The following is a 14,319-nucleotide window of genomic DNA, read 5'->3' as shown; positions in this document are numbered from 1 at the left end:
CCTAGTAATTAAAAAAAAAAAAAAATAGAATATTCTGGCCAAAACCAATAGTACAGTCATTTTAATAAATGTACAAAATTTGCATGTATATTTTGCAGAAAGGATTTTTACAAGCAATAAAAAAATGCAAAAAATAGTGATGTTATTTGAAATAAAGAAAAACTGTGCATATGTAAACATGGACCTTTGTTCACCTATGATGTAGCGATCTGTCCCTGAAGAAATTATCTAGCTTACTAATAGCTTTGTGCATAGGGTTGTAGACATTCTCCAACAGTGATGATGTTTTTTTCCAAACGTTTTTTGGGTGGTTATCCAATACGTTTATAACCTAAAGAAAAATGTAACGTCTTGGTTGTCACTGACCTGACCACATATGCTCTCAAACTATGTGTTGATTGTGTATTTAGATGCAACATGCATTTATTTAAAAATAATTTTTTAAAAAACAACTTATTGTCTATGTAATCAGAAGTGAAAATTTGAGAATAGTTATTTCCTTTATTGAAATTTTTCTAAAGTATGTAAATTAGAGGTAGTATAGATATAAAATGCTAAAATTTTATACCAAGATATTTTAAAAGCCCGATAAATATGAATGGGAAAGTGACATTTCTCTTACACAGAACATGCTTGAGGTAACTAAAACATTGACTTGTATTCTGAACAGCTGAAATGGTGAAGCTCATCTATTATATGATCAAATGGCTTGCCATATAATCCCAAATGATTCACCAAGGTGAGCAACTCAGCGAGCAGGTTTACACGGTGTGCTTTCATCAATATGGTCACAGTCAAGTTTCTTTTCTTCAACATTCTTACCGCGTTAAGTAACACGGTAGATGACTGACACCGAAAGAAATTAAGTTGCACATAAAGTGTAATAAATTGTCACAATAAATACCAGTAAAGAGATACAAAAAAAGGCACTAGAAATAAACATTACACACAAATGAGGGTAATGAATAGAGATTGCTCTGGAATATGCAGTGCCAGATTTTACTAATAACAGATTAAATATCAGATGTTACACTTTTTCAAGTTGCCATTCCATTTCAAAAGAGTTTTAAAACATGTGAAACTTTTTGTCAGCAAAAGAACTGATTACAATTTGTTTTTTTACAGATTTATGTTGTTCAATGGAGACTAAATAGGGCACGTCACTAAAGTAATCTTAAAATTAAAACTTTTTGGCATCTGTGTAAATACATAAGTGTAAATACAGTTTGGAGGTTGTACATCCGACAATGATTATGAGAAAGCTCAAGACGCATTATTGCTTTGTGATAAATATGAATTCCTTCATGTCATTTCCTGGGGTTACAATTTGTGTAAACATTTGAAGACATTCCACTTAACTAGCATAAAATCATTGGAGTAACATTTTTATGCTACTGCCATTATTGGAATTTGATATTCCACGTGGAAGATCAAATTCCACCTGGTGAGATAAAAAATAATCTGAGAGAATAATCATGGAGGCTCAGAGGTGAAAACACAGAGAGAAACTTAAGATTTCAAAAGTATGCTTTCAACTGAGCAATTAAAAGCAAGGGCTTGGCTTTAGTTATTTTATTCAGCCTTTGAAGCTTATTTTTTCTGTCCAGTTTGCTTATCTGGGTTTTAAAGTTATAACCCTAATCAGTAAGAAGACGGAAGCAAAAAGGATTAAATATATGGAGCAGTACTCCATCCAGGTCAGCATTTGTTCCCTTTAGCTTTGATAGTCGAGTAGGTTTGCAACAAATTAGAAAGTCAAAAAGTTCATAACTCAATCCACAAACAAACTTGTGAAAATGATTAATCTCAATTACAGCCAAAACCCAAAAACATGTCACCTTAGTGAGTACAGCATCATGTACATTAGTATTTGGGTCAGTTTTGCATAACTTACTGTATCAACATTATGAGAATGAACACCTGCCGTGTCCAGGATGCCAACACTGCTTCAGTATTGACCTTTTGTAGTGTCCCCTTCTCAAAGTGTCGGTGACCAATACTCAGCAGTCTGTATATAAACTGGGTCAGTTTGGCCATTGAGATGACATTTGTTGTGCACTGCTGCCAATATAGATCAACTTTATTCAAATTTGACTTTGGATCGAGTTCCTAAGACTCAGTACAATTAGATGCACTTGTATTTAGCATTTTGGAATATCTTGCCAATCCCACAAAGCAAGCAAAAGTTCACATTAGAAAATACAAGGATTTTCATCAATCCAATTTAAAAAAAAAAAAAAAAAACAGACCAAAGTAAGTTAGTAGAAAATGCATCTTCAACCTTTATTTTCCAGATGAGTATTTTTTGTTTGCAATTTCTTGCAAGCTGTCTGACCTCAAACACTTTTATTCAGTAGTTGAGTAATCAGCAGAGGACGACAGCAGAAATCAGCGACAGTAAACCAATCCATGATGGTCCGAAATGTTCTGGCAGAACCCTGGTCAGATGTCTTTTGGTGCAGTTCGACTTTGATCAGGAAGGAAGGGGTAGAAAGCCTGCATGGAGTGGTAGACGGGTTGATGCTGCTGCTGACCTGATGGAGCTGGGTATGAAGAAGTCATCACTGGAGAATTGAAGAAATGCAGGTATGGAAACCTACTTGGGAACATATATGGGGGTATAACAGGGTGTTGTTGGTATAAAGGCTTTTCAGGAGGAGGCGGGTCAGTGGAGGCCACTGGAGCAGGAGCATTTTGTAACTGGGGAAAATGATTGAAAGGATACAACATGGGGATCTGGAAGACCCGAGGATGGAGGTGCTGTGGTTTGGATTCTGCATCGGCCGCAGTTTGTTCCCGTGGAGATTGTGGGTATTTAGAAAACGGTGCAAAGGGATACTGAAGCAGCGCTGGAAACTCTGGCTGCAGATAAGGTTTTTCATTCCCTGTTGGAGCAGGTGTGGTCACAACAGCCTCTGTGCTTGTTGCAGGAAGTGGTACGGGGGTTGTTGTTGGCAGAAAAACTCCAGGCATCATGGGAAATTCTTGGAAAAGTGGAACTGGATACAGAGACAGTGATGTCTGAGGTGACCAGAGTCGACTTGTGTGTGTGTCGACTCTATGTGGATGTGCTGGTGATTCAGATCCAGGAAACAAATAGAAGTGGGGCAGTAAAGGAGGGCTCTGATTTTCAGGTATCTTTTGTTTTTCAGAGAAGTCTGCAGCAACAAAGGAAAACGGCAACGGAGCCACAAGCCCAGGACTTTGTGTTGACTGCGTTTCTAGGAACTGCGAAAATATTGGCAATTGAGGGAACTGAAGTTGCAGGGCTTCGTTGCCGTCAATAGAGGGTGCAGCTCTTTCTGTGGTGAGGTCAGGGTTTGGTACTGGAGGACAAGATGCTGCCAGTTCAAAATCTGCCCACTGAAGAGAGAGTAAATGCTCCCCATCCTGCAACACAAGATGCAATCAGAAGCGAATCTATAGCTCAGTTTCCATGTTTGACCACAAGAGGGCCTCATCATACCTTGATCTCTACACACAAGTCTTGGTTGTAAGGTGCGATGAGCATTAGTTCCCCCAAAGACTCATTAAAAGTCAGCCTGCAGCTGCTGCATGCTGATGACCAAGGCTGCCATGTCCCAGACACTGCAACAGGTTTAACACAAGAAGTTTATCCAAATGCGTTTTAATAGCTAGAAGGCTTTAAAAAGATTCTTCTAGATGCACAGAACTAATGTCCATTACTGGTAACATTTAACCTCCATCCTGAAAAATTAAAATTGGTAAAATAAAGGCAGACCGCTTTGCAAAATACTGTAAACTTTTCACATTGCAACCAGAGTGGAAGGTATTGGGATTTTATACGACAAATCTATACAAACTTCTGATTTGACTTGCTCTGGATTGGATAAATATCAGTATTAAACATTTTCAAGTCTCCGCATAAACCAAATTTGTGAAAAGTCTTTTTAACCTTGTTTGTATAACCTTTGTTTTTAGAAAGCGCAATTACTCATTGTCTAGAGACGACAGATAAAAATCTACAATTATGGCGCATTTACAAAAATAAACATTTTCAGGATTGCGCCGCCTTCAGCACCTTGCATCCTCCCACCAACTCCAACCAGATTCCCTGTCCCTGCTGAAATTAGGGATCCCCACAGCATGATGTTGCCGCTATCATGTTACTGTGGGGAATACATTTGGTGTGATGTGCAGTATTAGTTCACCTATAATATGCATTTTTGCCAAAAAGTCAAAAAAGTTATTTTGATCTCATCTGACCAGAGGATTCTCGGTCACATAAAGCACCTGTCAAAGAAAAAAATGTTTTGGCTTTTCCATAAGTGATGTTCCTTTTGCCACCTTCCCATAAAGGTCAGATTGAAGCACACAACCAATAGTTATCCCATAAGCAGATTCTCCCACCTGAGCAACACATCTTTGCAGTTCCTCCACAGTTACTATGAGTTCCTCTTAAACAGATAAAATCCTCATTTGCTGTCATGTGGGTGGCAATATATTACATAAAGTACACTGAAGTTTGTGGTTGCAACATGAATATTCAAAAAGTTACAGCTATTTTTGCAAATCACTGCTCTAAACACAACCTACCTTTTACTTTGAGTTCATTTGCTGGTACGCCGCGAATCGTCACCACCATCTTGTCTGGAAAGCAGAAAATGGAGGGCAGTGGCACCATACCAGGGCAGGACATGGTCATCGGTTCCCCCCATAATCGCAGCGGTAAGGAATATTCATTTCCCTGTGGAAAGGAAGCCCGAGGCAAGGTTGACCTTATTTTTATGATGTTAAAATAAAATCTGGTCCGGCGTAGAATAAAACTTCTACCTGCTTGTTAACATGACAGCCCTGATAGGAGGCCGCATACTGCACATCTCTGCGGGATCGCTTCACAAAAAAGCCACATGTAGAGGGCATCTGGGACAGAGGAGTCAGAGGCTCCTCACCTGTTTGAAATTCAAAGATGTTAATCCCGTCTTTGCATACTGAACAGCAGTTCTGACTCTGTACAAAACAAAAAAAAGGGACCAACCGCTGTCGATGAGAAAATGATGAGTTCCTCTCCGTTTGACAGAGAGGGTCATCTGGTTGCTGCCGCAATGCACCGATGGAGCCAGGCGCTTCAGTTTCGCAGAGTGCAACACTAAAACACAAGTAGAGATTAAACCAAAGACTTTTGCCCAAGGTTATACACCCAAGTGTCCTTATTCATTCAATTAAAAAGCAGGGAATCAGTTGAATAGCTAAAAGGCAAACCGTTCCAAAAAAAAAAAAAAAAAAAAAAGGACAGTACAAAATATTTCTACGTTACCATTAGTCCCACTAAATTCTTCAAATGCAGACCTATAAATCTAGGAAACATTTACATTAACTTTGTAAAAGACTTATTCTGTATATGCTAAAAAAAATACAGAAAGCGTCAATTGTGAAATTCTCTGCAGCTCATTATTAGCAGCCATTTGCATTGCGTTTCCAGAGTTACAGCAGATCAGCAACACCAAAAGGGTCAAATAAATGTTTCATTTTGAGAAATAAAAATTTAAAATCCCATAATTGTAACAACCAATACACAATAAATGTCATAAAACCATCTAACTAAATTGGTTTGTAAGAAACAGTGTTGGAGTCTTACCAAAAGATTTCCCCTTAAAACACTTTTTTTTCAGAATAAAAACCTTTGCCTATTTTATCCAGTTCATGGTACACACTGTGGCTGAAGGCTTCTGTTCGGTCATTTATTCACAGTTTGCCATACATAACCTGAAGCTTTTGGGACATTAGACCAAGGCATGTTTAGCTCATTTTTCATGAATGCTGTATAAAAATGTGCGGCAGATTGTAGTGTTAGGTCAGACTACAAAAGGTCTGATTTAATATCCCAGTCGGTTACCGACATCATTTTGAAAAAAGGCCCTGGTTTCCTTAAGTTAATTTTCATCATGATGGACACATGAGGCTTTTCTGGTACAATATGCATTATTTAAAAAAATAATAAAATAATCATGACGCACAGAAAATATACATTTAGTGGATTTAGTGGTACTTTAGTCCATAAAATTCCTTTTGAGGAAATGGTAACTCAATTGAAAAGATGCTTGTATCAAAAACGAGACATTTGGCATCATAAAGTATAAATTTGCTCTGCCAGGGTTAATTTACATGATGTTCTGAGCATTAATTTATTTTACCCCCATGGTGAAAGATTAAAAAACGCTTTTTTCATAATAAATTATCACACAAGTCTCTACACTATTGAAAGCATTTCATGTGACATACCAACACAATTGCTTAAATACACAGGAATATACTTGTATGCCAATAAAACTCACCATTAGTGGAATTAAAGTCTCCCTTTTGGTCATATGTGAAGGTCAGTGAACCAGGTTCACCTTTCCGACCAGACCCCACCCGGCTGAGGTGATGACTGCCTGGGACCGCTGCAGGTCTTTCCTCCTCCGCTTCACCAGAGAGTCCAGCACACACAGTGCAGGACCTCAGGACGATGATCAGTGCAAAATACGACAAAATACTCCTCAAAGGCATCACTCCTCGTCAGACTGTACAGATTGTAAAAACTGCAGCTAATCGCCAGGAACTCCGTGGCGTCCAACGACCGAACATATACTGTACTGTGAAATTAATTAACCAATCAGGCAGCGGTACGTCACAAAGCGCACCTGTCTGTATTGCAGTGCTGTGATGATTATCACGACTAAGATATTGTGTTTGAGTAAAAAAATAAATAAACATAAAATCTGGTTTAATTTTAAGAAATAACATTTAAAAAGAGAGAGAGTTGTTTGAGATTCAATCTAAACATGGTGCATGTTTGTGATTTTTGCAGTTTACTTTTTTATGTTATGAAGATATTTTTAATTGATATACAGAGTTATATTATATTATATTATATTATATTATATTATATCATTATTGATAGTTTGGCTAACTTTAAATGAAATCAATCAATCAATCAAACAAATGAATTTATCATCAATTTATTGTACACATAAAAAACATTAGATAGTGTTTGTCTGGGATCTTTAACAGACAAGCATGTAAAAACAGAGACACACAAAAGATCAAACATATAAAATAAAAACAATTATGTTTCAACAGATTTAAACACACCCTTTTACAGAGGGAATGATCTTCTCTGTTTCTCAGTTTCCTCTGCATGGTTTCTTTTGCTGTCATACTGCAGCTGAGCTACCACTCCAGTTTCTGCAAGTCACAGCCTGAGCACAACACTCTTTAGCAGCAGTCACCAAGTATTTAAGTGAGCTAACAGCATTAAAATTTTCATAGTATCTCAGAGAAAACGACAACAAACAGTGCTTCCTATATTAGCATTCTCACCATATGAGCTGTGGTTGAAAGATCCTCTCCTTCATTTCACTCATGAACAAGCAGGTTGTTTTCACTTAACTCAGGCCTTGGTTTGTTTGACATCTTCCCTACACCTTTGTTCAATATTCCTATAAATGAGGAATATACCACTTTTGTGGCTTTAAATGATCAGGTCTAACTCTTTCGGGGTACACAGTTGTGTTGATATCAATAGCCTGAGTACACAACTTTGAGAGAGCCCAGTGGGATGAAGGTGAAAATGGTTTTTCCAAGGTCGACTGGCTTTGTGTCAGAACTGTTAAAGTTAATTTAAAGCATCATTTACTTTTGTTTCTTTTGTACATTTTAAAATCAGTCAACCAAACAAAATTTTAAAAATGTACAGTTTACTAAAAATTGAACTTGTGAAAATTACAGATGAAACCTATTTTCAGTAACATAGTTTTTTAATATGTGAAACAATTAATACATTTTGCTTGATGAAGACTCGTTGTATTAGTCCTAACATTTTCTCCTTTGCACCAACCTCTCCATGATTTTTAATGGTTGAAGAGCCACATCAATGAAATGTCTCCTTTGTCCCATGGAGTGGTGAAATAAATGAGTCAGTGTGCAAACCATCTTGCTTATTTAAAATATTTAAAAACTATAAATAACGTGTTTAAAGAAATGCCTGAGGAGAAAAAGCAAAGGCCAAATGCTTTGAAATGTTAGCTGTGAGTCAGAGTCCCTGATAACACATAGTGGCATCCTTTTTTTCACAGAATAACAAACAGATATCAAGAGCATAATACTAATAACCATTAAGCGGGTTTGACATTATATATTTAATTCATTTTCCTTGTTTACAAATACAACATAAAATCCTTCGAGCATTTATAACTAAACAAATCTGATACAAAAAAGTGTAGAAATATGATGGACCTTAATAAAAAAAAACTCCTCTGTTCTACATAACATAAACTAAAACTGTAAAACTATGCAAAAAAAAACCAGTTTGTCCATTTGTACTTTGCTCTCCTTTCAGATTGTGTCCTAAAATAAAAACACTCCAAAAAAAACTTAAGAGAATAAATCAAAAATCTATAGAAATATTGACGTTATAATTACAACTAAACTGGCCTGTCCTAAAAATTAGCAAAGTTTTCATTCAAAATTAGACCTTTAGAAGTTGAATAGTTACACTTATGGGAAACCATCTTTTGCAACAGTTTTATACTTAATGCAGCATAACATTGTGAGTTTGAAAAAAAATTATTTTGCATTTTTAAAGACTCTACCCTAATGAGCCTAGAGATCGGTAACGTCGTCATCAGACCAGTCATTTTGGAGCATCACTCCTGTAAATTGTTCTCCCGTTGGTTCAGCAGCTGGAGATCCAATCCTGCTATTAAAATCTGGTGTGGCATTTACTGACTGTGCTGGCTCCTTGGCCTGGAAATGGTCTAAAGATGGAGAAATGGACTCTGTATCCAACATCCACCCGTATCCGACGTAGGCTGGGGGAAACGTGGTTGGTCCCCTCGCTCCATCTGTGCTCAAACTTTGAGTCCAAGAGGGAGGCGGAGGCGTGAAAACAGCCCCAGCTATGAGCTGCCCGTGGTGAAGGGCATTGTCAATGCTGAGCCTGAGGTTGATGGGAGACGGGGGTCGCATGTCAAACTCTATGAGTGAGAGGACACATTCTCGTTCTCCAACTTTCTGCCACAGCAGTGCAGTCTGAGAGTCAGAGCTGCTGATGCTAACAGGATCAGAAATGTAGTCCAGTTTAGAGGGAGCTTGCTTATCATCATGCAGTGCATTGTTGCTGATACCAGATCTAGACAGGTTATGCTTTGCAATGTTGTTTGGCATCAAGTCTTCCAAGGATTTCTCTGATTTTCCCCTCAGGCCTCTTTGCATGCTAACCGAAACTCTTTGCCACAAGCTTTTCTTTACTTCCTTTTTAGAGATGTTATCTCTACCCTGTAAATCAATGCTTCTTGCTTGGCCTTTAGATGGCGTCCAGAAGACCCAAGATCCAAGAAAAAGGACAGAGAATCCCCATGCTAACTCAAAAATCCTGGCCCAGAACTGACTGAGCCACCAACCCCAGCTAAAGCGCCTCCAGCTCCCCAGGAGCCCGTAGAGCCAAAGAACTGTGTATATCTGAATGCTGCAACAGAGCACACCAAGGAAGGCGCACACAGCCGTTACTCGCTTCCCGAGCCTCTCTGTCCTGTGAGAGGGAACCCACTGTGGGACCGCAGATCTGGAGAAATGTTGTGAGTGGGAGAGGGATTTGGTGAGGATTCCCAGGCAGAAAGGGATACCCCAGCAAAGGGAGACGGTCTGCAGCAAAAGAGGGAAAGCTGGGGGCAAGGTTGAAGAGTACAGATCGGCTAAAAATAAGAAAGTGCAGTGCGATATACCGAGTACTCCAACCACCCATGGGGAGTGCAGCTTTGAAGGGAAAGATGTTACTTTTATCCCTCGGAGCGTGACAAGAGCGAGGACAACCTGCACCCACAGAAGAAGCTGCAAAGGAATATTATGTAGAGCTGCCAGAGCGGCATGAGGCAGGATCTGACGGGTACCGTAAGGATCGACGAGAAGGAGGGCTGTGCGCAGAGCACCTGCTACAGCAAGGAAACCATTAGAAAGCGTGAGGGCATCACAAAGGGTATGAGGAAGAGTGCACGCTCCAGCAATTCCCAAAACCGCCAGAGCTGTTATCAACACGAAAAGGCTTGCAGATCCAAAGACATGCAGCTCCCAAGCAAATGCCAGAGTGCGGCTCATGTCATCCCACAGCAGGCTGGTGCCATTGAAGCTGTTAAAGATCGTGCAAGGCGAGACGCCGAGCACGCATGGGCTCCCAGGTCCAGACAAGCTGGGATTATTCACGAAGGTAAACACACTGGTTTGGACTGGGATTCTGGAGTGGTCTTCACCTGAAAGAGAGAAATGTCTTATTTTTACACAAGAATTAGATAAAGAATCATTTCAGGTTGCCTTTCACAACCATGAGCTTGATTTGCATTCCAACTAGGGCTGCACCGATTACAGTTTTCTGGATGATCGCGGATTACCGATCTTTAAAAAGCCTGATCTACCGACTCCAATTTTGGCTGATTCGTCTGAAATGTTGCTAAATATAGCAACAAAGTTGATGAGTTGGTAACAATAGGGTTACTATTGTTAACTGTGAACGTGAAGATGTGACCTGGTGGGCCAGTCTGTCAGTCAAACCTCTCTGACAGGAGAGCAGAAGAGGACAGTGGTTGATTTTTAGACCTTTGCTGACGTAGATAATATTAGTGGATACTATCAGCTTCACATGTAAGTATCAGCTGATCACCGATCTCCCAAAATTAAGGAAATCAACGCTGATAAATCAGTGCCAACAGCTGCCAACGAACCCTCACTCAAATTCAGCAGTGAGAATAATATTGTATTTAAGCTATGCAGTTCAAAAGTGTATGAAGACAAGCAGCTTTAAGTAAACGGTGCCCCAGCATTGGCTTTCTACATGTTTGATACAGTAGTGTACATAATTTGATCTCCAGGTAACTTACATCGACACAGATTTTTTTTTTCTTTTTTGAGCATGCCATAGTAAAAAAATCAGTTTTACATTTCTTGCCTGCAGTGCCACTGCTTTACAAAGTTTTGCCTTTTGCATTGTAACCGTTGCAACTTGGAGCCACCATGTTTATTGGACATGAGTAACTTTGCCACAAAATTTAGGTAAATGTTATTCAAATCGCACCAATGAGGCAGTAATGAAGTTCAAATGAAACTGACATTAGGTTTCTCTGACGGCCACTTTAAAACATTAAACCACGTTGGAACTAATGACACACAACTGTGCTGTCTATTTCCGGACTGTATGTAAACTTTTACATACAGTAAAAATAAAGATGTCTTAAGAACATGTAATTATTCTGCCGTTTAGCAAATTCTAATAATTTTGGTAATCTTAATGAATATAAAAAAACGAATTAAACTTGAGTCCATGTCAGATGGTGATGAAAAAGGTTATAACTTTCAACATACAGTTATTCACTAAATTAAAAAATCCATTCCAATTTGTTGGACTAAAAGTACCTCACATTTCTTTATTAAAATGTTTTTGTTTTTTTTTTATTGGTCTGATGTAATATTTGAATCTTAAATCTCATGTTTTCATTCACTCAGCAGAAAATACTTAAAATTGATCAGAAACCAGAGGCTTGAAATCATCAATCTGTGTGTTGTTAATCTATAATGTGTTTTATTAAGTGACTTTAGTTACTGAAATAAATCAACTTTTCAGTAATACATATTTCAATTTACTGAATATGACTGTAAATATCTGGTTTTAACTGTATATTATACCAGCCAAACATATTCTAATAATCTGAAGGATTAAAATGAGATTATAATGTGTTTGAGTTTAAATCAAGTTTACCTTTCTGCAAGTCATCATCCAAAGGCTCGCCCTCAGATATCACAGTGGAGCGTTCAGATCCTGTAACTGAGTCTTTATTTTCGTCTGCTCCTTGGTTGTAGACACTTAGTGCTGGTCTTGTGGTTAATGTGATTCCAGTTCCTGAGTGGTTTTTATTGCTCAGTTGCTCAGACTCCTTTCGGACTGCAGTCTCCTCGTTGCTGAGCTCCAGTGAAGTCAGGATGTCAGCAGTCTGTCCGCTGCCCTCCACAAGGCTCTCTGAACCAAATGTATCTCCGCCAGCTTCATTTTTCAACCTGTCAGTGTTTCCACCTGTACTTTGAGCTACTTCGACCGTATCAGAGGCGGCCAATGAAACCAAAGTTTGAGTGAGACCTCCAGGTGAACAGAGAGATGCAGTTAGGACAACATAAAGAAAAGTTGAGAGACCCATTTTGTTGATTTACAGCCACGGTCTGTGGAGACAAAGCAAAAAAGAATTGGGGATTAGTCATCACATCTTTAAGAGAATTTATTTTTGAAAACATCCTTCATTAAAAGCATTTTTTCACGAGTAACAAGTGTTTTACGGTCTACTATTTAGGATAATTGCCAGTGTGTTGACAGTAGAAAGATTTCAAAGGTTAAGACTCATTTGAGAGTCACAGAGATATCCAAGACGATCATGTGTTTTAATCCTGTAATTCCCTGAGTAATCCAAAGGGTTTACAATCCACACAGCATCTGCAGACGATTTGACCCAGCAAAAAAATAAATAAAAAATAGAAAAAGGAGTAAACATAGAGGTTCGCAGTATGAGTCAGAACTATTTGTGCTGTTTGGGGCATAAATGTTGTGATGACACTTGTGTAAAATGTATAATAAAATCTACAATGACTACGTCTGCTTTTACAACTTCTTACTGTAACATAATCAGGTACTTTGACTTTTAGATCCAACAGCAGTTGAGATTGCAATATAAATTTAAACACTTACAGTTTAGGTAGAATAAGATTAAATATTGAGTATCCAAAAGAAAAAAAACTGAGATTTTTGTCCATTCAATTTAGCATTTAATCATTTACAAAATAGTGTTTTTAGCAGAATGTGAAACAAAATATTTATTATTCACACATTTCAGTATTCAGCTGCAACAAAATAACCTAAAAACAAAAACTGTTTATTTAAGCCTACCTGATAACAGTAGAGGTACCTGTTGCTCCTGACAATCCTCTGCCTTCCTCTTCGGGGTTTCAGCGGTTGTGCTCCATCTTTATTGCTGCAGGGCTTCTCATTGATTTCTACCGTGGAACATAAACGTCTCACTGAACACAGAAACTGAACAGAGGGTTTAGAGGCACGCTCGCGGACGTCTAACCTTTCAAGCCGACGTCTTAGTCCTCTTACCTCACCAGCTGCTTCCTTGGCCTTTTCCCATCCAGGATGACCTGAATAACTGCAGCTGCTTGTGAAATGTAAAAAAAAAAAAAAAAGTCTATGAAAATCAGCTGAGAAAGTAGCTTTTTCTTGTTTTGCAAGATACAATTTATTGCTTTTGTTTCTTTCTTTTTGATTAGTAAAAGCCTGCAAAAGCCTCACCTGACTTTTTACAACATTTGTTTGAAGGTAAATCCCTTTGCAAAGGGATTACTTTAAGATCCTTACAGTGGCACCGAGTCACATGAGGCGATGATGTGAAGCCAAGAAGACACGAGCACATGCTCAATTTATGACAACTATTATTTACACACGATACCATATTTCACACCTGTGGAAATATGGACTGTTTTATCACAGTCTGTGATAAAACAGCACAGAGTGTGCTGTTTTATCACACAGCACAGTCTGTGTGCTGTGTGATAAAACATAATTATTAATTGAGTGTCCTCTATCATTGATATGAAAGCAGTTTAATTGTTTTATATCCCAGTCACAAACTTTAATGTACTTTATTTGGATTTTATTTGATAAACCAACACACAGAAGCACATTTTGAAAGCCAAATAATGCAAAGTTTTCAACTTTTTTGCAAATAAAAATATGAAACATGTGGCTTGCATTTTCATTCAGGCCTGGTTCCCTGTGGTTTGTAGAACCACATTTTGCTGCAATTACAACAATCAATCAATCAATCAATCAATCAATCAATCAATCAATCAATCAATCAATCAATCCTCTTTATTTAGACACAATTATGGTCCATAAACAGACAGAACAAGAACAATAAAAAGAAAAAGAAAAAATATATAGTAAAATAATCAATCACTGACATATATACTAATGCGCCAGTGATTCCACAAACTGGAGTAGAACCTCACTGAGCTTTGAACAGGATTGGTCAAAGTCTGAAAATGCTGTTTGCAGAGTCTGTTAATCTACACATACATCTGTGCATAATGTTTCAAAGCACAGCAGCGCAGGCTGGTACATTGGCATTCACAAACATCTGACTGGCACTGCAACAAATCTTTCAGGAGAAGCCCTCATGGAGACTGAAATTTTTGCCTGACCTTTTTGGCAACTTAACTTACACTCAGTCAGACTGAACAGAGAGTAATTGATTATGTTAATTTTCGAGTCTCGTCACAGATTCT

General features: G+C 38.2%; 2 protein-coding genes across 4 annotated transcripts; both read right to left on the bottom strand.

Moving 5' to 3' along the window:
* Window positions 1-2,257: 2,257 nt before the first annotated feature.
* LOC103465133 (uncharacterized) lies at window positions 2,258-6,568 on the bottom strand. Its single transcript, XM_008409730.2, has 6 exons — window positions 6,297-6,568; window positions 5,000-5,110; window positions 4,795-4,913; window positions 4,558-4,708; window positions 3,467-3,588; window positions 2,258-3,390 (listed from the first exon to the last, which is right to left on the bottom strand). The coding sequence occupies exons 1-6, from the start codon at window positions 6,508-6,510 to the stop codon at window positions 2,443-2,445; spliced, it is 1,665 nt and encodes a 554-aa protein (XP_008407952.1). The 5' UTR covers window positions 6,511-6,568; the 3' UTR covers window positions 2,258-2,442.
* A 378-nt stretch (window positions 6,569-6,946) lies between these two features.
* LOC103465134 (proline-rich transmembrane protein 3) lies at window positions 6,947-13,685 on the bottom strand. 3 transcript variants are annotated; one of them, XM_008409732.2, is made up of 4 exons: window positions 13,133-13,685; window positions 12,920-13,063; window positions 11,747-12,201; window positions 6,947-10,247 (listed from the first exon to the last, which is right to left on the bottom strand). In XM_008409732.2, the coding sequence occupies exons 3-4, from the start codon at window positions 12,177-12,179 to the stop codon at window positions 8,605-8,607; spliced, it is 2,076 nt and encodes a 691-aa protein (XP_008407954.1). In that variant the 5' UTR covers window positions 12,180-12,201; window positions 12,920-13,063; window positions 13,133-13,685; the 3' UTR covers window positions 6,947-8,604. The 3 variants fall into 3 exon arrangements, with proteins under 3 accessions (XP_008407954.1, XP_008407955.1, XP_008407956.1); XM_008409733.2 differs by having other exon boundaries at window positions 12,920-13,026; XM_008409734.2 differs by lacking the exon at window positions 13,133-13,685 and having other exon boundaries at window positions 12,939-13,117.
* Window positions 13,686-14,319: the final 634 nt, after the last annotated feature.

This window comes from Poecilia reticulata, linkage group LG5 (genome assembly GCF_000633615.1).
Source record: "Poecilia reticulata strain Guanapo linkage group LG5, Guppy_female_1.0+MT, whole genome shotgun sequence".
NCBI lineage: Eukaryota > Metazoa > Chordata > Actinopteri > Cyprinodontiformes > Poeciliidae > Poecilia > Poecilia reticulata.
Note: the sequence above shows the minus strand (reverse complement) of the source record. Positions and strands in the feature narration are given on the sequence as shown.

Bases quoted from the DNA above. Each gene is read 5' to 3' on its own strand.
- LOC103465134 (XM_008409732.2), bottom strand. From the start codon at position 12,179: ATGGGTCTCTCAACTTTTCTTTATGTTGTCCTAACTGCATCTCTCTGT. The intron at 10,248-11,746 runs GTAAACTTGATT...TCTCTCTTTCAG, and splicing joins GGATGATGACTTGCAGAAAG to GTGAAGACCACTCCAGAATC.
- LOC103465133 (XM_008409730.2), bottom strand. From the start codon at position 6,510: ATGCCTTTGAGGAGTATTTTGTCGTATTTTGCACTGATCATCGTCCTG. The intron at 3,589-4,557 runs GTAGGTTGTGTT...AACCTGTTGCAG, and splicing joins AAATGAACTCAAAGTAAAAG to TGTCTGGGACATGGCAGCCT. The intron at 3,391-3,466 runs GTATGATGAGGC...CTTGTGTTGCAG, and splicing joins ACTTGTGTGTAGAGATCAAG to GATGGGGAGCATTTACTCTC.